Source organism: Anabrus simplex, chromosome 1, assembly GCF_040414725.1.
Source record: "Anabrus simplex isolate iqAnaSimp1 chromosome 1, ASM4041472v1, whole genome shotgun sequence".
NCBI classification, from domain to species: domain Eukaryota; kingdom Metazoa; phylum Arthropoda; class Insecta; order Orthoptera; family Tettigoniidae; genus Anabrus; species Anabrus simplex.
Window position 1 is genome coordinate 1,642,149,646 of NC_090265.1, and position 23,390 is coordinate 1,642,173,035.

General features: G+C 38.0%; 1 protein-coding gene across 2 annotated transcripts in view; it reads left to right on the forward strand.

Annotated features, from left to right (window-relative positions):
• LOC136858650 (bumetanide-sensitive sodium-(potassium)-chloride cotransporter) overlaps positions 1-23,390 on the forward strand; it is a 289,427-nt gene that overhangs the window by 231,820 nt on the left and 34,217 nt on the right. For both annotated transcript variants that reach the window (XM_067138364.2, XM_067138362.2), the window contains exons 9-11: positions 987-1,094; positions 9,408-9,531; positions 17,410-17,531. In XM_067138364.2, coding sequence (XP_066994465.2) covers positions 987-1,094; positions 9,408-9,531; positions 17,410-17,531 — 354 coding nt within the window. The remainder of the gene's footprint in view (positions 1-986; positions 1,095-9,407; positions 9,532-17,409; positions 17,532-23,390) is intronic.

Here is a 23,390-nt window from a genome sequence, read left to right on the forward strand (position 1 = left end):
CTTTTATCACATTCCGAAGAGCAATTCTCGGAAGTTAAACAGTCGACACGGCCTTTTAACCACAAGAATATCACTCAAGGAAGTTATTAAATATAAACAATAAATATATGAAGACTGGTGCATATGACATAAACTTTCATTCAAGCACAAGTGTTTTTGAATAAGTGTCTTACCATAGACACTTTAGAATATTTTAAAGTATGTTTATTAAAAACAAAGTGTTTAACATCACCACAGACGCGAATTTTAATTATTATTTTTCTCACAAATGCCTGAAGATTATTACAAACACGAACTTTTTATTCACGCCACCTAATGTTATCAAAAAGAATTTTACCATAGACTCTTTTAAATATTTTAAATATGTTTTTCATCATTTAAGTTTTTAAACACAATTGTAAACGATACTGTAATTTAAGTATCATTCATCTTCCATTTCACTTAAAACATCTAGAACAATAGTTTTTGGATTCCCATGGGATATAGTTTTAAGATCCAATGTGCTTGCTTTTAAATGTTATCATCTAAGATTTTTTATATACAGCTGAAGATGACCACTAAGCGGTCAAAACATGTACTGTGTTTGTTAATGTATTTTTAAGTTTGCCAAAGGCAAAAGAAATAAAGTATCGATTAGGTGGCTTTTTAGATTAATTTGTTTATTATACTCATCGATACGGCCATGAAGTGGACAGTTTGCAATAGTCCCATTTTATGGTATTTCATGAATTAGGTATAATTCATTGTTTCTCATAAATATTGTCTTGTACATCCTTAATTTGTTAACTTAGTGCATTTGAAATAAATTACTCTTATCATCATCATCATCATCATAATCAATGCACTCCACTGAAGATATGACAGTTATATTTCTGGATGAGAAAAAAACCTTCATTTTTAATAATTTGTTGTTGAAAATATTGGCCCCTGAAGTAAATGTATCTATAAGGCTACTGATGGATTTTATCCTTTCTGTATTTCTATAGGCCATGGAGCTAATATCTTGGTGGGGACCACTTATCTACGGAGGATGTTTTGCTGCAACACTTTCCTCTGCCATTGCCAGTTTAGTTGGAGCTCCTCGTGTTTTACAAGTAAGTTTTCTATATGGTAAGACTTGACTGTTACTCCTCCTGGAACTTAGGGCATCCATTAAACATCTCCACTGAGTTCTGTTGTTGACCAATCTCTTTAGCTCATGCAATGTCTATCCCACCTTCATGAATTATTCCCCCATCATCCTCTTCCAGGTCTTCTTTTGGAGGGCAACCACCTTTGAACACCCTGCAGATTCCAATCAAGTTCTGATCTTTTGATGGCTCCAGTAGGCTTCCTTAAAGTATCAATGAATCAATGAATACTGATCTACATTTAGGGCAGTCGCCCAGGTGGCAGATTCCCTATCTGTTGCTTTCCTAGCCTTTTCCTAAATGATTTCAAAGAAATTGGAAATTTATTGAACGTCTCCCTTGGTAAGTTATTCCAATCCCTAACTCCCCTTCCTATAAATGAATATTTGCCCCAGTTTGTCCTCTTGAATTCCAACTTTATCGTCATATTGTGATCTTTCCTACTTTTATAAACACCACTCAAACTTATTCATCTACTAATATCATTCCACACCATCTCTCCGCTGACAGCTCGGAACATACCACTTAGTCGAGCAGCTCTTCTTCTTTCTCTCACTTCTTCCCAACCCAAACTTTTCAACATTTTTGTAACGCTACTCTTTTGTCGGAAATCACCCAGAACAAATCGAGCTGCTTTTCTTTTGGATTTTTTCCAGCTCTTGAATCAGGTAATCCTGGTGAGGGTCCCATACACTGGAACCATACTCTAGTTGGGGTCTTACCAGAGACTTATATGCCCTCTCCTTTAGTTCCTTACTACAACCCCTAAACACCCTCAAAACCATGTGCAGAGATCTGTACCCTTTATTTACAATCCCATTTATGTGATTACCCCAATGAAGATCTTTCCGTATATTAACAGCCAGATACCTACAATAATCCCCAAAAGGAACTTTAACCCCATCAATGCAGTAATTAAAACTGAGAGGACTTTTCCTATTTGTGAAACTCACAACCTGACTTTTAACACCGTTTATCAACATACCATTGCCTGCTGTCCATCTCACAACATTTTTGAGGTCACGTTGCAGTTGCTCACAATCCTGTAACTTATTTATCACTCTATAGAGAATAACATCATCCGCAAAAAGCCTTACCTCCGATTCCACTCCTTTACATATATCATTTATATATATAAGAAAACATAAAGGCCCGATAATACTGCCTTGAGGAATGCCCCTCTTAATTATTACAGGGTCAGATAAAGCTTCACCTACTCTAATTCTCTGACATCTATTTTCTAGAAATATAGCAACCCATTCAGTCACTCTTTTGTCTAGTCCAATTGCACTAATTTTTGCCAGTAGTCTCCCATGATCCACCCTATCAAATGCTTTAGACAGGTCAATTGCGATACAGTCCATTTGACCTCCAGAATCCAAGATATCTGTTATATCTTGCTGGAATCCTACAAGTTGAGCTTCAGTGGAATAACCTTTCCTAAAACCGAACTGCCTTATATCGAACCAGTTATTCATTTCACAAACATGTCTAATATAATCAGAATGCCTTCCCAAAGCTTACATACAATGCATGTCAAACTTACTGGCCTGTAATTTTCAGCTTTATGTCTATCACCCTTTCCTTTATACACAGGGGCTACAATAGCAACTCTCCATTCATCTGGTATAGCTCCTCCGACCAAACAATAATCAAATAAGTACTTCAGATATGGTACTATATCCCAACCCATTGTCTTTAGTATATCCCCAGAAATCTGATCAATTCCAGCCGCTTTTCTAGTTTTCAACTTTTGTATCTTATTGTAAATGTCATTGTTATCATATGTAAATTTTATTACTTCTTTGGCCTTAGTCTCCTCCTCTATCTCGGACATTATCCTTGTAACCAACAATCTTTACATACTGCTGACTGAATACTTCTGCCTTTTGAAGATCCTCACATACACACTCCCCCTGTTCATTAATTATTCCTGGAATGTCCTTCTTGGAACCTGTTTCTGCCTTAAAATACCTATACATACCCTTCCATTTTTCACTAAAATTTGTATGACTGCCAATTATGCTTGCCATCATGTTATCCTTAGCTGCCTTCTTTGCTAGATTCAATTTTCTAGTAAGTTCCTTCAATTTCTCCTTACTTCCACAGCCATTTCTAACTCTATTTCTTTCCATTCGGCACCTCCTTCTTAGTCTCTTTATTTCTCTATTATAATAAGGTGGGTCTTTACCATTCCTTACCACCCTTAAAGGTACAAACCTGCTTTCGCATTCCTATCCAACAACATTTCTTCTTTATTTGGACTTTGACTTCCTTTTGTCCTTATATTTTCCATAATTCTACATTCAGTATAATATCCATCTAACCATCTTCTGATGGCTACATTAAATCACAATGTGGGGCGTACTAGGGTGTTCCTCTGAGGTGCCATGCATAGCTTTCAACCAAATGGTATGAGAAATATGTAAGAGTTTCCTGCTCAAGGGTGGGGCAGGCCAAAGATGTTAGTCTCTTGTGACGGACTGCTCCTTCAAGCCTGGCTTGTGATCTCAACATCACAAAAGTTTCACCTTCCGCTAAGTAACATGTCATAGCGGGCAAGTAAGGAGTACTGTAATGATATGTGATATTATCAACCATGCGTGCTATTTAACACTTCCATCACTACGTCTATCTGTCTCCTGTTGTACAATTACCTGTCATCTTGTTGCCTAATGCTTTAGTGAGATAAAATTGCAGTGTGGTTACAGCACAAAGTAAGAGTCTACTTCCTGTGAGGTACAGTCTTTATCAGTGGAGGATCTTTCCGGCTTAAAGTTTGCAACATTTTCGTAACACTATACTCTTTTGTTGGAAATCCTCCAAAACAAATCGTGCTGCTTTCCTTTCGATCTTTTCTAGTTCATTATCAAGTAATCCTGATGTGGGTCCCATACACTGGAACCATACTCTAATTTGGGTCTTACCAGAGACTTATATGCCTTCTCCTTTACATCCTTACTACAACTCCTAAATACCCTCAGAACCATATGAACCATATGAAACTTTATTTACAACCTCATTGATTACCCTGCTGAAGATCTTTCCTAGGTTCCTACTTCTAGGTTCTTACAGTGATCCCCATGAGGTACTGTCACCCCATCAACACAGTAATTAGAAGTGAAAGGACTTTTCCTCTTGGTGAAACTACCATTATCAATGCTCCAAACTGAAGGCAGGGAAGAGAAGAGAATTCCAGGGAATAAACACTTACACGATTCAAACTCATGATATTCGAACGAAGGAAGTACACCATTACTGACAACCAAAGGGCAGCCAGGTCCAACAGGATGAAGAAGTTTTGGGAACAGAAGATTCTGAAAAGCTGACTCTGTTTAGTACTATTAGACTTTAATTTATATGACTGATTAAAGTGCTCCAATGGGGGCGTAAACTAAGTTTTTAAAAAATGTTGTTCGCCATCTATCTCACAACATTGCCAAGGTCTTTTTGCAGTCACTCACAATCCTGTAATTTACTTAATACTCTGTGTAGTATATTATCAACAAAAAGAATTGTCTGTCATTCCAGTTCATTACACTTATACATAAGAAAATATAAAGGTCCAATATTACTGGATGTGGAACAGATCTTCATTTTTACTGTGTGATGTTGTATGATTCTTTGATTTATTATATATATTTAAATTTTTTCCTACTTGTTTAACATTGCTCTAACACATCAAAGGTTTTCGGCGACAGAAGGATGGGGAAGGGCTGGGATTGGGAAGGCAGTAATGGCTGTGGTCTTAATTAAGGTACAGCCCCAGCATTTGCTTGGTGTTTAAATGTAAACCACGGAAAACCGCCTTCAGGGCTGCCAATAGTGGGATTTGAACCCACTATCTCCCAAATTGAAAGCTTACAGCTGTGCGACCCCAACCGCACAGCCAACTCGCTTGGTACGCTAATATTTAATACAGGGTGCCTTTTGTTCTCATCTGGAAATATTTATGTTTCCTGGCCTAACTCCTCCCCTTTCCCATTTTCTCTTTCATTGAATTTTCATTATTTTAGTTGATTTCTCAATTGTCATAACCATGAAGCCCAGTAGGGCAGTATGGTGGCATCTTATTGTTGTTGTTGTTGCTGCTCTATTAACACCACCCAGAGGACACGTGCAGGGCACTTTAAGGATAAAATCTATGGACGCTGAGCAACATGGTTCCATCGAGGACATATCGTGCGACCTCTGAGGCACTCCCCTGCTGAACATTTGTCTGCAAGAGACTGAAAGCCCTCCCCAGAGAGAGAGAGAGAGAGAGAGAGACCCCCCCATGACCATCTGTACATCTTGGGCCATATGTCTTTCCCTTAAGGACTTCAGCCAAGCTACTAGGCTTATACCTCGATAGTAAACTTACATGGAGAACCCACGTCGAGTACCTGGCAACTAAAGTGGGCCGAACGTTAAACAACATCAGAGAATTATGTCGAGTTTGGTGGGGAGCTGACCCATCCATTCTACTAATATTATATCGATCGTTAATACGATCTGTACTAGATTATGGTTCCATCTTTTTCGGCAACGCACCGCAATATGTTCTTCAAAAACTAGATGTTCTACAGTTCCGTGCACTTAGAATATGTCTCGGAGCCACGAATTCTAGTCCTACTAACGCACTACTGGTAGAGGCTAAAGAAATGCCCCTTCAGATAAGACGAGATCTGCTTGCCAACAACTTTCTTCTGCAACGCTCGTCCATAACTAACCACCCTCTCACATCCTTCCACTGTGTGACAGAGGAACAAACAGAAGACAACGGACACCTCTATTGGTCAAAAGCATCAAAAATTGCAGCACATTGTACCCCTTACTCTTCAAGATTCATCGCTTCCAGTATTTCGACAGAGGTATGAACTTTCAGTATGTCAACCATCCACATTTCTGCTTCCAGATTTTATAATCTGCAATACCATTATCAACAAAAAAGTAACAAATTCTATCGATGCATATTGGGGCAGTTATACTCAAATATACACAGATGGGTCTAAGACTGAAGAAGGACTCGGTTATGCGTACTACTTCCCTGCACTCAACACTTGCAAAATGTTCTCCCTTCCCCACGAAGCTTCAATATTCACAGCTGAAATATTTGCCATTAAATCAGCCATCACGTACGGCGTCCAGCACTTCAGCAGAATATTAATTCTCACAGACTCCAAGAGTGCACTTCAAAAACTAGAACAACCATACATCATGGACACCCTAAGTAGCATATACCAAGCTAAAGAAAACGGAAAAGAAGTTCATCTTATGTGGATCATAGGCCATACTGGAATTATACACAATGAGACCGTAGACCAACTGGCAAAGCAGAGCATTACAGAAGGCCAGTTACAAGCACTACCCCTACCATACATGGACTTCCAACACCACATCAAGGAACAGGCTTACAAAGAATGGTCAAACCACTGGATAACAACTCAACTCATCAAAGGCAAGCATTACGCCACTATCCAGAGACACATCCCACAGAAACCATGGTTCAATCTACTATCTCTAACTCGCCGCCATATCACGTCAATTATCAGAATGAGACTTGGACATGCATCTTACCCCAGTCATCTGTTCAGACTCAAAATTATAGACTCGCCAAATTGTCCCTCTGACCCCAATCAAGAAGCAGACCTCAACCATACAATTCTAGGATGCACTAGATACAAACCACAAGTGACCAATTTATATCAAACGCTTATACAACTCAAAGTTCCACTTCCCACTTCCGTTTCGTCATTGTTCAACAGTTATGACATCTGTATATATCAAGCAATAGCCAAATTTTTAAGTGAGCCGGGCTGAGTGACTCAGACGGTTAAGGTGCTGGCCTTCTAACTCCAACTTGGCAGGTTCGATCCTGGCTCAGTCCGGTGGTATTTGAAGGTGCTCAAATACGACAGCCCTGTGTCGGTAGATTTACTGGCACATAAATGAACTCCTGCGGGACTAAATTCCGGCACCTCGGCGTCTCTGAAGACCGTAAAAGTAGTTAGTGGGACGTAAAGCAAATAGCATTAATTAATTAATTATTTTTAAGTGAAACCAATTTAACATTGTGATACATTTGTTCTATAGTCTGTATTTAAAATGTCCTCATTCAACCCAAGTTTTGTACTGTGGCTTTCTATCACCAATGCCATGAAAGGTCCCAAGTGGAAGATGTTGCTCTTTGACCTTCCTGTTTTCTAATTGTACAGAGCTGGCAGCATGGTCTTACGGACCAAATGCCAAAATGTGTAAATTTTTAAAAAAATTTTAAAAACCATTATTTTAACAGTATTTAAAAATATACAAGCAAACTCTATTTTACAGCATCACTTTAATTATAACATTTATTATAGTAACGTTTTAGAAGACCGTATACAGTACATACAGTAGTGAAACAAGAAACATACCTCAGTTAACACCTTTGGAAAAAATCCGTTAGTCTCTTCTGATTGTTGCTGCTAACCTTTCCTCCACTTCTTGTCAATACTACACAGCCAAGATTCATAAATGGAGCTTGTCATCCATGACTTTGGGGGTTGCTTTTGCGCGTAACCAGTAATTAATCTCACCCAGCCTCTTTTCTTCCAGTTTTCCACCTTGAGCTTAAAGTGCAAGGCTGTACCCCTGAAAAAGTACTACATCATCTGCATATAAGAGTGTCCAGGGATGCAGAGACTGAATATCAGCCATTGCTGTATGTATACAAAGATTGAAGAGCAGGAGCAAGAGTGATAAACTTTGTTGAACCCCTACGGCGATTTTAATTGGTGGCAAGAATCAAGGCAGATATTAAATCATGTTCGCAATGTTACAGCATACAGATTGAATCCATCCTACATATATCATACTTCTGGAACTCAGCGTGTCCTAAGTGCTTACCATATGAGATCATAGGGGACCTAATTGAGAGCCTTTTCCAGGTCTAAAAATGCTAAGAGCATGTAGGGTACCAATTTGGTAACATGGTAACAATACTTCTGAGTTCATTTTATCCAGTACTCTTTGGAACATCTTCTGGAACATCTTCTAGAGTATGGCACAGAAGATGGATTGGGCAGTAATTGCTGGATACTGTGACATCTCCCTTCCCTTTTCAGATTGGCGCAGTCATACTGGTAGTCCACACACTAGAAAGGTTATTTCGACTACAATTTTATTGAATAACGTGCCAAAATACTATGTTAGGTTGCCCAAACATCAGCTGGTACATCATAAAGGCCAATTGAATACCTGCTGGCAAAAACGTTGTAAAGTCTGAGAATAAGGAACTACAGTCTAGGCTATAAATCATTTCACAAATCACAGAGTCAAAAGAAAACTAAATGTGAAGGCCTACAATATAGAAAGCTCATAACACTGATCAACAATAACATTATATTGACCATCTTCAGCGCTGCCAAGATTGGACTGGGACTTAATATCCAAAAGTCAGAATATTTAGAATGTGGTCCCCAAACCAATGGCACTTTCGCCATTGATGGTCAGATCCTACAAAACGTCACCCGTTTTTCATCTCTGTTCACATCGGATAATGATGCTATCTGGTCAGCACAACATGGTCATAGTGGAGACAGGTAACCAGTGTCCTCTGCAATAAAAAGATACTTGAATACCTGAAGGAAAAAATTTAAAAGAAAGTGGTAAGACCAGTTGCCCTTTAATGATGAAACCTAGGCAGATCCTCTATGCTATGAAGATGAAAATGTTGCGATGATCACTGGATTGACTCGACCATGATGTGCAACGTAGACTTGTTGACCCCATTCATAGAGAGGAAAATGAAGGCTTGACTCTGGTGGTATGGAAGAAGTGAAAATAATTCCTAAATTCCGTTATAAAAACTACCCTCTAACTTGACCCAGAAGGATGCCGGCCACTATGAAGACGGCTGGAGCAGTGGATGGACCGCATCATGGAAGACATGGCTGATATGGGCCTCAACCCTCAAGACATCCTAGAGTGAGTCAAATTGTGAAAACATAGTAAAACAGTGGACACTAGGAAAGAAAGTGTGTTAAGCTTTTAATTTTTCCAATTCTGCTGTTTGCATATGAAGAATTTTGAAAGAGATTTATAATGTTAAGAATTGATTCCAACAAAACCCTTTGCTCAACAATTCTCCTTGGCCAAATCCCTGCCTTGGAAAAGCATGAAGGATTCAGCTACCAATGCTGTTGGTGTCCAAAGCTTATAGAACGTAATTATCATAAATGTGATATAATAGGTAGATTTCATGTACGGTACCTGTGAGTCTCTCTATCCATTCTAAGATGTTTATTCAATTTGCAGGCTCTTGCTAAAGACAAGCTGTACCCTTTCATTGGTTTCTTCTCAGTGGGGTTTGGAGCTAACAACGATCCAGTTAGAGGCTATATCCTGGTGTTTATCATTTCTATGGGATGTATTCTTATTGGTAAGTAAATGTCACATAATAATTATATGTTTAGATCTGAACTAGTCTGTGAGAAAAAATTGATTTTCAAAACATGTAACAAAATTAATCTCTTTGTACATACAGGGTCTTTATTTTATAAAGTTGTAGAAGGTAAGTGCAACGGTAGTTGTATGGAGGCCTCGCAACATGCAGGCCAGCAGTTGAGCAGGATGATGAAATGTGAATGTGTGAGACTGATAAATGAAGTGTTAAAATACCGGGCGAGTTGGCCATGCAGTTAAGGAGCGCGCAGCTGTGAGCTCGCATCCAGGAGATAGTGGGTTCGAACCCCACTGTCAGCAGCCCTGAAGATGGTTTTCCGTGGTTTCCCATTTTCACACCAGGCAAATGCTGGGGCTGTACCTTAATTAAGACCACGGCCGCTTCCTTCCCATTCCTAGGTCTTTCATGTCCCATTGTTGCCATAAGACCTATCTGTGTCGGTGTGACGTAAAGCAACTAGCAAAAAAAAAAAAAGTGACAGTGTAGTTTCTTTAATATAGTGTTGCTTAGAAAGTAATGATTATGTTAGAACAATGTGTTTTAATTGTGGAGTGCTTTGCAAAGTATTTTTCTGTGAAGGAGTCCTGGTTTCACAGATTTCCTGGCATCTTTCCCACAAATAGGAATATAATACATAACATAGAACAAATTCCACATCACTGGGTAAATTTCAACAAAAAGAAAAATAGGAGATGAAATGTGTTAGCATAAGAAAAGTTTCTCTAAATCTCTTTTGTCTATTAGATCTTCTGATTTAAACACTTGTGATTGTTACTTGTGGGGGATGTTAAAAGGAAAAGTGCATGCCAACAACCCCTGCGCAAGGGAAGAACTACAGAAGAACATGCAGCAAGTTATATTGACTATCTTACAGGCCGAGATTTGCTGATTGTCTACTCCCTGTTTAGGAGATACCAAGTGTGTTTGACAACTGAGAGGCGTCACTTTCATCTCATTTAATAACAGATAAGTTTTTAGTCTCACCAGAAGTAGGTCTTTACAACCATTACTTGACGCCAAGTAGATTGTAGGTACGGTGTGCATTTTAGCAGCCAGTGGACGCGTGACAATGCATCAGCTTGCCATGGCTTGAGTGTTCCTCACGTGATAATATTACAGTGTTCCTGCCGTACAGTTATAAAATAAAGATCCTGTACTTTGTTTTCCCCTACCAAATGTACTACATATGCATCTGCAGTAATTTACATGTCTAAATATATGATAATTTAATTTCGTGTGGCTATTTCTAGCCGAGTGCAGCCCTTGTAAGACAGACCCCCAAATGAGGGTGGGCGGCATCTGCCATGTGTCGGTAATATTCAGTTATTACAATATGGTTAAAAATTGTAATAACTTTTAATATCAAGAATCAACCCCCTTATATCATAATTTTGCAATTAATTGTTATGTTTTTTAGACTCAAATGTTGTTGTTGTTTGCTACAATCATTGTTAAGCCAACAGTACACCACAGCTTATATTGTAATAGTTGTATAATGACCTCCCATCCATTTTACAAGACGTAGTTATATATCAATAGTGTTCATAAGTCATTTCCAATCAGGTATCTGATTTATTCCTAAGGTAATACTATGGCTGATGATGCCTACTATTGATAGGCGAAATATGTACCATGTAATACATTAATTTTTATGTTGACAATTTAATAAGGACAAAGTCTTAATTTTTAATATTGTATTGTATTGAATAGGGGGGTAAACAATAAAAATAAACTAATTTTATTTAATACAAATACTTTCAATACGGATCCCAAAATGATCCGTGTAACATACCACTTAGTCGAGCAGCTCGTCTCCTTTCTCCCAAGTCTTCCCAGCCCAAACTTTGCAACATTTTTGTAATGCTACTCTTTTGTTGGAAATTACCCAGAGCAAATCAAGCTGCTTTTCTTTGGATTTTTTCCAGTTCTTGAATCAAGTCATTCTAGTGAGGGTCCCATACACTGGAACCATACTCTATTTGGGGTCTTACCTGAGGCTTATATATGCCCTCTCCTTTACATCCTTACTACAACCCCTAAACACACTCATAACCATGTGCAGAGATCTGTACCCTTTATTTACAGTCACATGTGATTAGCCCAATGAAGATCTTTTCTTATATTAACACCTAGGTACTTACAATGATCCCCAAAAGAAACTTTAACCCCATCAATGCAGTAATTAAAATTGAGAGGACTTTTCCTACTAATGAAACTCACAACCTGACTTTTAACCCCGTTTATCATCATACAATTGCCTACTGTCCATCTTGCAACATTATCGAGGTCATTTTGCAGTTGCTCACATTCTTTTAACTTATTTATTACTCTGTACAGAATAACATCATCTGCAAAAAGCCTTAGCAATGATTCCTCTTTTTTACTCATATCAATGATATATATATATAAAACATAAAGGTCCTATAATACTGCCTTGAGGAATTCCCCTCTTAATTATTACAGAGTCAGATAAAGCTTCACCTACTCTAATACTCTGAGATCTATTTTCTAGAAATATAGCCACCCATTCGGTCACTCTTTTGTCTAGTCCAGTTGCACTCATTTTTGCCAGTAGTTTTCCATGATCTACCCTATCAAATGCCTTAGATAGGTCAATTGCGATACAGTCCATTTGACCTCCTGAATCCACGATATCTGCTATATCTTGCTGGAATCTTACAAGTTGAGCTTCAGTGGAATAACCATTCCTAAACCCAAACTGCCTTCTATAAAACCAGTTATTAATTTTGGAATGGAGGAAAGAGATCTGCAAATCATCAAGACGCTGTACTGGAATCAAACAGCGGTGTTGCGAGTTGAAGGAGAACACACCGAAGCAGTCAAAATCCTGAGAGGAGTGAGGCAAGGATGTATCTTGTCACCTATACTATTTAATTTGTATTCAGAATACATATTTAGAGAAGCCTTGGAAGATATAGAAGAAGGTATTTTGATAAATGGAGTGAGATTAAACAACATCCGGTATGCTGATGATACAATTATATTTGCTGATACTATCCAAGCGCTACAATCACTAATGGATAGAATTGCAAGAGTCAGCAGCCAATATGGGCTTGAAATAAACACTGCAAAGACAAAACTCATGGTATAAGTAAGGAAAATATTTCCGGAATAAACTTGGTTATAAATCAAAAGAGTATAGAAAGGGTAAAACAATATACATACCTTGGAACCATAATAAATGAAGACTGAGATTGCTCACAAGAAGTCAAGGTACGCATTGGAAAAGCAAGAAGTGTGTTCCAGAAAATGAGTAATGTGTTTAAAAGCCACAATCTAACTTTAGGGACTAAAATCAGACTTCTGCACTGTTATGTATTTTCTGTTTTTTTATATGGTGTAGAGACATGGACCTTAAAGAAAAACACAGAGAAGAAGCTGGAGGCCTTTGAAACATGGCTTTATAGGCGGATACTGAGAATATCTTGGACCCAGAGAATTACAAACGTGGAAGTAATGAGGAGGATGAACACAACACCTCAGTTGATCAAGATAGTGAAATGCCAAAGGCTGCAGTATCTGGGACATATAATGCGCAACACAGATAGATACAACCTACTCCAAAAAATACTCCAGGGGAAAATCAACAGCAAAAGAGGTCCTAGAAGAAGAAGAAGAATATCTTGGCTTGACAATCTTAGAGGCTGGTGCAATATGTCATCAGTTGAACTGTTCCGCGCTGCCACAAACAAGACGAAAATAGCCATCATGATCGCCAACATCCGAAACGGATAGGCACCGAAAGAAGAAGAATTTTGCAAACATGTCTAATATAATCAGAAAGAATGCTTACCGAAAGCTTACATGCAATGCATGTCAAACTGACTGGCCTGTAATTTTCAGCTTTATGTCTATCACTCTTTCCTTTATACACAGGGGCTACTATAGCAACTCTCCATTCATTTGGTATAGCTCCTTCATGCAAATAATAATCAAATAAGTACTTCTTATGGTACTATATCCCAACCCATTGTCTTTAGAATATCCCCCAAAACCTTATCAACTCCAGGTGCTTTTCTAGTTTTCAACTTTTGTATCTTACTGTATATGTCATTGTCCATAAGTCAATTTTAATACTTCTTTAGTGTTAGTCACCTCCTTTATCTGGACATTATCCTTGTAACCAACAATCTTTACATACTGCTGACTGAATACTTCTGCCTTTTGAAGATCTTTGCATACACACTCGCCTTGTTCATTAATGATTCCTGGAATGTCCTTCTTGGAACCTGTTTCTGCCTTAAAGTACCTATATATACCCTTCCATTTTTCACTAAAATTTGTATGACTGCCAATTATGCTTGCCATCATGTTATCCTTAGCTGCCTTCTTTGCTAGATTCAATTTTCTAGTAAGTTCCTTCAATTTCTTCTTACTTCCACAGCCATTTCTGACTCTTTTTCTTTCCAGCCTGCACCTTCTTCTTAGTCTCTTTACTTCTCTGTTATAATATAGTGGGTCTTTACCATTCCTTACCACCTTTAAAGGTACAAACCTGTTTTCACATTCCTCAACAATTGCTTTAAACCCATCCCAGAGTCTGTTTACATTTTTATTTACCGTTTTCCACCGGTCATAGTTACTTTTTAGAAACTGCCTCATGCCTTCTTTATCAGCCATATGGTTCTGCCTAATAGTCCTACTTTTAAGACCTTCCTTTCTATCACATTTATTTTTAACTACGACAAAAACAACTTCATGATCACTGATACATCTATTACTTTGGTTTCTCTATAGAGCTCATCTGGTTTTACCAGGACCACATCCAGAATATTCTTCCCTCTAGTTGGTTCCATCACTTTCTGAATCCTCCAGTCAAACCTCCTTAGAGTTATATTGTTTTATGTGTATTTCTAAAGGAGATTAAAAATACCAATTTTCACGTCTATAACATCTTCAGTTTTTGAGATAAAAGTATTCTCATGAAAATAATTCAACTCATTTTCACTTTATTTCACCCACCCCCTTAAGTGGATATTCTGAAAACAAAAGAATGTGTTTCTTTATTTTTAAAGGAGATTCAAAATACCAATATTCACATCTGTAACATTCCGTTTTAGAGATATAAGTATCCTCATAAAAAGAATTCAATACTGTCCATTTCCTTTCACCCTCCCCCCTTAAGTGGATTTTCCAAAAACAAAAAAGTACGTGTTTCTTTATTTATAAAGGAGATTCCAAATACCAATTTTGAGATATAAGTATCCTCACATAAGGAATTCAACTCTTCCCCCCCTCCCTCACTTAAGTGGCGTTTCCAAAAATAAAAATACATGTTTCTTTATTTATAAGGGAGATTTCAAATACCAATTTTCACGACTGTAACATTTTTAGTTTCTGAGATATAAGTATCCTCATAAAAAGAATTCAACCCCTTTTTCAGTCCTTTGAACAAACCCTCTTAAGTGGATTTTCCAAAAACAAAAATATATGTGTTCCTTTATTTTTAAAGGAGATTCCAAATACCAATTTTCACGTCTGTGACATGTTATGTTTTTGAGATATACTGTAGATATGCTCATTTTAAAAATTCACCCCTTTGCTCTTCCTCTTAAGTGGATTTTCCAAAAACAAATTATGCCTGTTTACTTTTACAGGAGATTCTAAATACCAATTTTCATATCTGTAACATGTTATGTTTTTTAGATATACTGTGGATATACTCATTTTTATAATTCACCCCCTTTGTCACACCCGTTCACCCCCCACCCCCACCCAAGTAGATTTTCCAAAAACGAAAAAGTACATGTTTCTTTATTTTTAAAGGAGATTCTAAATACCAATTTTCATATCTGTAACATCTCCAGTTTTTTAAATAAAAGTTTTGTCACAAAAGGTGTTCAAGCCATTTTTCACACACACACACACACATGGGGATTTTCCAAAAAAAAGTACATGTTTCTTTATTTTCAAAGGAGATTCCAAATACTTATTTTTACATCTGTAAACTGTTCAATTTTCGAGATATAGATATACTCATTTTTAAAATTAACCCCCCTTTTCACCTCCTTAGCGAAGGAATATCCGAAAATCCGTCCTTAGTGAGCGTCTACACTGTAAAATAAATGTATCCTCAAAATCTCATTTCTTTATGTCCAGTAGTTTTGGCTCGGCGATGATGAGTCAGTCAGTCAGGAAACGCAAGTTATTTTATATATATATTTAATTACCTAATTCTATTTCTTTCCTTATAATACTTCTACAGTTTAACACAAAAACTTTGTCATTCTTACTTGACTTCTAGCTCCCTGTACTCTCATCGCTGCTTTCTTGTCCACTCCATTTCCACGGAATGATACCCTTGGCCATATCTTGGTGAAACTCTGCGCAATGCCACACATCATCGAGTGTGATCACTAATTTCAGAAGACGACCTATTCACTGTATGAAGAGATCCTCAATATCTCCCTCAATGGCTGCATTAGGAGAATAGATATGATAACCTCCCAAGACAATAGCACGGAATGAATAATCAACTCTACCCTAACAGTCAAGACCCATACATAACCAGGGATGCCAGTTTAGCCACTGAGTGGATTCTGAGAGAGAATATTATGGTACTCACTGTCAGTTGTCCTATTCACAGCTATACAATCAGACATGTTTCTGTCTTCTGTCAGACAGTTTTATACTGTTCATCAAACTTTTATTCATCATACACATCTCCTTTTCTGATTATATAATGGGGATAATTCCACCTAATCAATACTACTCGTTAAAAGGACAATTTCTTCTTCTTCTTCCATTCCCTTTTTCGATTCTCTCTGGGTAGGGTAGTGTACCAAAGCCCTCCACCTTACTCGACCTTTCTACCACTCTTCTTCCAGTACTTTATTGCTAGTGACTCCTCTATTTGCAGTACAGTCCACAACAGAGCTCCTCCATCTAATTCTACTTGATGACGATGATAATGATGCTTGTTGTTTAAAGGGGCCTAACATCTAAGGTCATCGGCCCCTAACTCATTCTAGGCCATCCCCTAGGCCTCTTTGCAGTCTCTGTATCCATGAATGTTCTCTTTGGTATTCTCTCTCCTAGCATGCTCATCATGTGTCCAAACCATTTTAGCTTTGCTATATCAATCTCTTCTTGAAGTTGAATTGATTGTGACTGGAGGTAGGAAAGGGGGCTTGCCTTTGTAATGAAAACTCCCAAAATTGATTGTGACTGGCAATAAACAATGGGTTCTGCCATTATTATCTAAACTCCCAAACTTTACTATGGCAGTAGGAAATGGGGCCTGCCATTATAAGGAAAAACTCGTCAACCCAGACTTTACATGAGAAACGACTTGTGGCAAACTCCCCATGGTGTTTCTCGGGTAATGCTAAGAGCAATGTAATGTAATAAAATCTTACTCACAACGTGTATAAGCCTAGTATTTTACGTAGTATTCCATATACAATGTAGAATTCTATAGCAAAGCACAGGTACATGAGCTGATGAATGAATGAATGAATGAATGAATGAATGAATGAATGAATGAATGAATGAATGAATGAATGAATGAATCAATCAATCAATCAATCAATCAATCAATCAATCAATCAATCAATCAATCAATCAATCAATCAATCAATCAATCAATCAATCAATCAATCAATCAATCAATCAATCAATCAATCAATCAATCAATCAATCAATCAATCAATCAATCAATCAATCAATCAATCAATCAATCAATCAATTAACTAATTAATTTTAGCATATTTCTTATTATTATTTTCTTACATATGTCATTAACATTATCACTTCTGTTGCAATTAAAGTATGCCTAAAATCTCCATCCCTTAAGTACAGTTCTCATATATTTTTGTATCTTATGCATTACAGCTCAGCTAAATGCCATTGCTCCATTGCTGTCTAATTTCTTCCTGGCAGCTTATGCTCTGATTAACTTCTCCGTGTTTCATGCTTCCATATCCAAGAGTCCAGGATGGAGACCTGCTTTTAAGGTATGTGAATTAAGAAATTACTTATTATATTCCATATCCTTGGGGCAGTATTAATGGTGAAAACCAATACATAAGTTATTTCTTTGATATATTTTAAGCTAATCAATCAATTAAAATCATCACCATATGCCTCTTAGGTGTTTACCTACTTAAATAAATACAGATAGACTTCCATATAACAATATTTTCAGGCCCAAGCAGACCGTATTGTTACATCAGTGTTATTGTTATATTGAGGGAATAGGAAATTGCCTGCAGAATACTGTGCTCTGTGACAAGAGAATGCCGATACACCTGAAGTCGAAAATATACCATACTGTTGTTTGTCCAGTCGCTGTCTATTGAGCTGACTGCAGGACAGTTATGAGACAAGTAAAACACCAACTTCACGTTACATAAATGTGTATGTTGCATTGGTTTATGGACATCTCCTTGCCTTGACCACATTACAAATTACGCTATTCAGCAGAAGATTGGCATTGCCTCAGTAAATGAGAAAATGCGCGAGAGACTTCTCCAACAGCATAGCCACATCACACCTGCAGCACCCAACACCCGTTACCAATACCTTAAAATCAGCGGAAGTAGATCAATTGGAAAACCAAAACAATGATAGGATGATGCCATCTACATCAACATGAGAGCTTTTCATCTACAGTGCAATGATGTTTTGATCATAGGAAATGGCATTCCTTGATCTGTCAAATGGACCCTACACCAATATGATAAATGCTTAGTTGTAGAAGAAAATGAGTCTATATAAAAATAAATGGAGTATGTTGTGCATCTCTACTAATTTGCCACCAGGGTTGTAGTTCTAATTGCAAATAAACTGATTTGATTCAATTGATACATTTGTTTGTAAAGGATTTGGAATTATTTCTAGCAACCATTCTTTGATAGACATGATACTGTAGTTTTTGGGATTTCACTGTGTCAAGAGAACAAGGAGAAATTCTTTACATTTTGCAGACACTTTGCTCCTCATCTTCAGCAGAAAATCTAGTCTGTCCTCAAGGAAGACTTCTCTAATAAAGGCAGTTTGAATTTCAGAATACTTTACCATTGGTCTATTGTAAGTGGTACTCTATCAGATGGCTTGCTGTGCGCTAGCCTTCAGAGTGGGAAGTGATGATGCAATCTTAACTCCAATTAAGATGTTTCATACTCAGTACGTATATGCATTGTGAAATAGACAACAAGGTCATCAGATGAATCAAAGACGATAGGGAAGGAATGTGATAGAAGAAATAAATAAAATAAAGTGCAACTAAAGACTATAACAAGGATAGAAGAACAGAATAGAGATGAAGATGAAAAGAAAAGTGTGTAAAAGGAAAATTGAAGAGAGAAAAAAAGAGAGAAATGTCTGAGTGAATTGGGCAGAGAGGGGGGCAAAGAAGGATGTATTACAATGAGGTTGAAGACACAAGAGTGAAAAGAAGTAAGAAAAATACAGTAACAGGTGTACGCAGCTTATGAAAGTATGACACATAGCCTATAGTGAACCATCTAGTGATGAGGAGAGTACAAATTTTGAAAACACCAAAACAAAATAACAATAGTGAAGGACAGGGAAGAGAACTAGCTACGTGAATCTTTAACACGTTCCCTGCGGCAGTGATTTTGATGACTTAATTTTACGTCATATCGGCCGACTGGTGACCCGATGCTGCCTTTAGTTATCATCGGTTCGAGTCACCGGTGACCTTTGAATTGATTATTTTCACCGGTGACCTGAAGAATTTTACTTTGGTTAGACCTTCTCATGAAATCCAAAACAATGCTGAAGCACTTGTTGTGTGCCTTATTGTTGAGGAGATATTCCGATGTATTTACCTCTGCGACAATTTTCCGATTCAACAAGTGCGTGACCCAGAAATGATCCCGGAAGTAAATATTAGTTTCTCGTTCATTGATCTGCTTTTGGGAATATAATAGGCCTATGTTAATTATTTTCATATTATGCTTAGTAACAAAATAATATCACAAAAGACGAGACTGTACATAGGGTCATCAGCAGATACTGAAGAGAAATCGCCATCGCTGTCATAACTTTGTTCCAAATAATGAGCAATTTGTCCGGGATCAAGTGTCGTCCTAAACCTCTTTCTTTTTCGTGCCACCGGTGTGTTAGAATGTGAAGACTCCTGCCTAAAAAAAAAAGGACGTGAACTTGCTTGTAAATATTATCTACAGATGATGATAAACATATCAATTTCTCCAGTAAATAAAAATCTGAAAAGTTATATTTGCTTACCTGAGAGCAATGTAGAAAGGAATAAGTTACACGAGATGTCAGAAGGGTGGTACCGGTACTCCTTATATTAAACAACAATCTGCCATCTGAATGCAGCAACATTGTAGGCTTCATTCACCATAACTGTGCAAGCGATTCCTGTGTAGAAATATAAGTTAGACAACAATCCAAATACAGGGTGACCCGAAGCGATATGAATCGAAGATGCAAAAAAAATTCCGTTGGGTCACCAGTGGGCCGACCAAAACTAGCAGTATACATTGATCCTTTACTTCAATAGGAGCACTATGTTGCCATTAGTTATTGAAAATTTGTAACTAGGACGTAGTTACTTACTCCACAATTTTCGGAAGTTCGCACCGATGAATTAGAGTAACATACTTCAGGACACATGGTGACTCGAACCGCAAAGAACTTTTTAATGGCTGGCAAACACATATTGATATGGGCTGTGAAAGTATCAATCTAAACATTCTTTGGTACTGTGCCCACTGCTCTCAGCACATCAGCAGTGTCTTCTTTAGAGCTTAAAAATCAGTTTTGTTGGTCATTTTCATAGTTTTTTAACTGTAACTCGTCATAGACTTCTTCAAGTTTTTTATAATGAATCTGTAGGAAAATAATGGTGATACTGTTATTGTTGTTGTTTTAAGGTAGAAAACTACCAAATTAACAGCCCCAAAGTAACAATTCAGTTATAAATCTAATGCAATTGCCTATTTGGATTGCATATGTGAGAATTAACAATTTGAGAATGAATGAATGAATGAATGAATGAATGAATGAATGAATGAATGAATGAATCAATCAATCAATCAATCAATCAATCAATCAATCAATCAATCAATCAATCAATCAATCAATCAATCAATCAATCAATCAATCAATCAATCAATCAATCAATCAATCAATCAATCAATCAATCAATCAATCAATCAATCAATCAATCAATCAATCAATCAATCAATCAATCAATCAATCAATCAATCAATCAATCAATCACTTGCACTTATGATTGTCACCCCAGTTTGTTAAGAAGGAAGCCATACTTTCCAGTGTTGACTCAGTTAAATGTAACTTAAAAGCTTTTCAGTCTGTCAAACACACAGGTTAAATATAAACATTACACTACAACATACCTGTGAAAGAAAACACATTATTAAACAAAGAATGACAGGTTTTGTTCTTAAAAGAACATCATCAGACTATCAAGTCACACTCAAATACAGTCTATAACCAAAATAACGACGCACTGGGAAGACGTTGTCCAATTGTAAGGAAATTACGTATGCAAAGACATTCAGTCCGAACATGCAAATGATTAAAGTTTCGTGTCCAATGAATGAATAGCGGGAGCTCCCGCGCATCCGAACTGCGCATGCATCAGGTGTATATAAGGCGCAATTCTGATGCATATGCTCAAAGTAGCTGTTGCATTTGACTGCGCTATCTTAACGTTGGCTGTAAGAATGCCACGCCGAAGGATTCGTGCTCATTACAAGCAGATATCAGAGTTTGAAAGAGGTCGTGCGATCGGATTGAAAGAAGCTGGTTGGTCGAATAGTGCTGTCGCTGGACATTTGAGGCGAAGTGATGCGGCGATCAGACGATGCTAGCAAGTGTGGGTCAGCAACAGCAGGCATCATCATCAGGACGGCAGTGGTCGACCGAGGGCCACAACAGCACAGGCAGACAGAGCGATTGTCAGAACAGCTGTCACAGCACCGGAGTCGTCATTATCAACGATCCAGCGTGTACCCGCACATGTGTCCACCATGACTATCAACAGACGCCTGAGTGAGAGGAATTTGCGCTCGCACCGCCCGTTACGCAACTTACCACTCACGCCTGTTCACCGTCAAACCAGATTACAGTGGTGCCGCACTCGAGCAACGTGGAACTGCGCTGTCTGGGGACGTATAGTCTTTAGTGACAAGTCCCATTTCCAACGGTGCCCTGACGACAACCGCAGACGTGTTTGGAGACGTCCAGGCCAGCATGGGGATCCTGCCTTGACTATCGCACACCACACAGCCCCACAGCAGGGGTTGATGGTCTGAGGTGCCATCTCCTTTGATAGCCGGACCCCTCTGATAGTCATTCCTGGCACACTGACAGCACAGCGGTATGTTGATGACATTCTACGGCCGGTTGTGTTACCGTTCCTTCAGCGACATCCAGGCCTTACTTTCCAACAGGATAATGACCGGCCACACACTGCACGTGTTGCTATGAACTGTCTTCAAGCTTGCCCTATCCTTCCTTGGCCAGCTCGGTCGCTGGATCTCTCTCCCATAGAGCACATTTGGGACGTCATGGAAAGGCAATTGCGAACATCCCGGAATGTCGCCGATTTAGCCCAACAGTTGGAGACCATTTGGCACGAAATTCCGCAGGACACCATCCAGGAACTGTATCAGTCTGTGCCATGTCGAGTGACAGCTTGCACCCAGGCCAGGGGTGTACCAACACCTTATTGACGTCCTCACTTTGTGACGCTCTAACTGTGCAATAAATCATTTGATTGTTCTGCACTTTTGATCGTTTGTTTTTCTATGACTGTTCCTCACATCCACCGATTTTTATCGCCATCGGACAATTCTTTTCTGGTGCGTCATTTTTTTTGTTATACAGTGTATTTAGAAATAATACTTATGTTTATCTCTGTTTAATATTTAGGAACTGTCCGGCTCCATGGCTAAATGGTTAGCGTGCTGGCCTTCGGTCACAGGAGTCCCGGGTTCGATTCCCGGCAGGGTCAGGAATTTTAACCATCATTGGTTAATTTCTTTGGCACAGGGGCTGGGTGTATGTGTTGTCTTCATCATCATTTCATCCTCATCAAGACGTGCAGGTCGCCTAGGGGAGTCAAATTGAAAGACCCACACCTGGCGAACCGAAAATGTCCTCGGACACTCCCGGCACTAAAAGCCATACGCCATTTCATTTAGGAACTTTAATATTAGAACTTATCTTAATAATGTCCTATTTTGTCTCCACTCCAACTGCAAGTTAATGCTTTGTCTCCACTCCAACTGCAAGTTAATGCTTTGTCTCCGCTCCAACTGCAAGTTAATGCTGGAGTGGAGACAAAGCAGAACATTATTAAGATAAGTTCTAGAATTTAAGTTCCTAAATATTAAACAGAGATAAACATAAATATTATTTCTAAATATTTGAGTGTGACTTGATAGAATCTGATGATGTTCTTTTGAGAATGAAACATGTCATTCTTTGTTTAATACTGTATATTTTTATGTGTTTTTGTACAGGTATGTGGTAGTAAAATATTTATATTTAACCTCTGTGTTTGACAGACTGAAAAGCTTTTAAGTTACATGTCACCCTGATGGCATATTCCCTATCAATTGTTTACCTAGTCTTTTCTTTAAAGATTTCTTCACAACTAAGTACTTTTTATTTTCCACCTTGTCGATACATTAGTTGCTTAAGGCAACTTATTGGTTAATAGTGATACATGTTTCATATTTTTGTAACATCTTCAGCCGCATAATAACTTTGTTTATATGAAGAATTCATATATTGACAAAGAAGGACACTTTCTCTCAAAGCATTGTATACTTTGTTGTGAATCTATT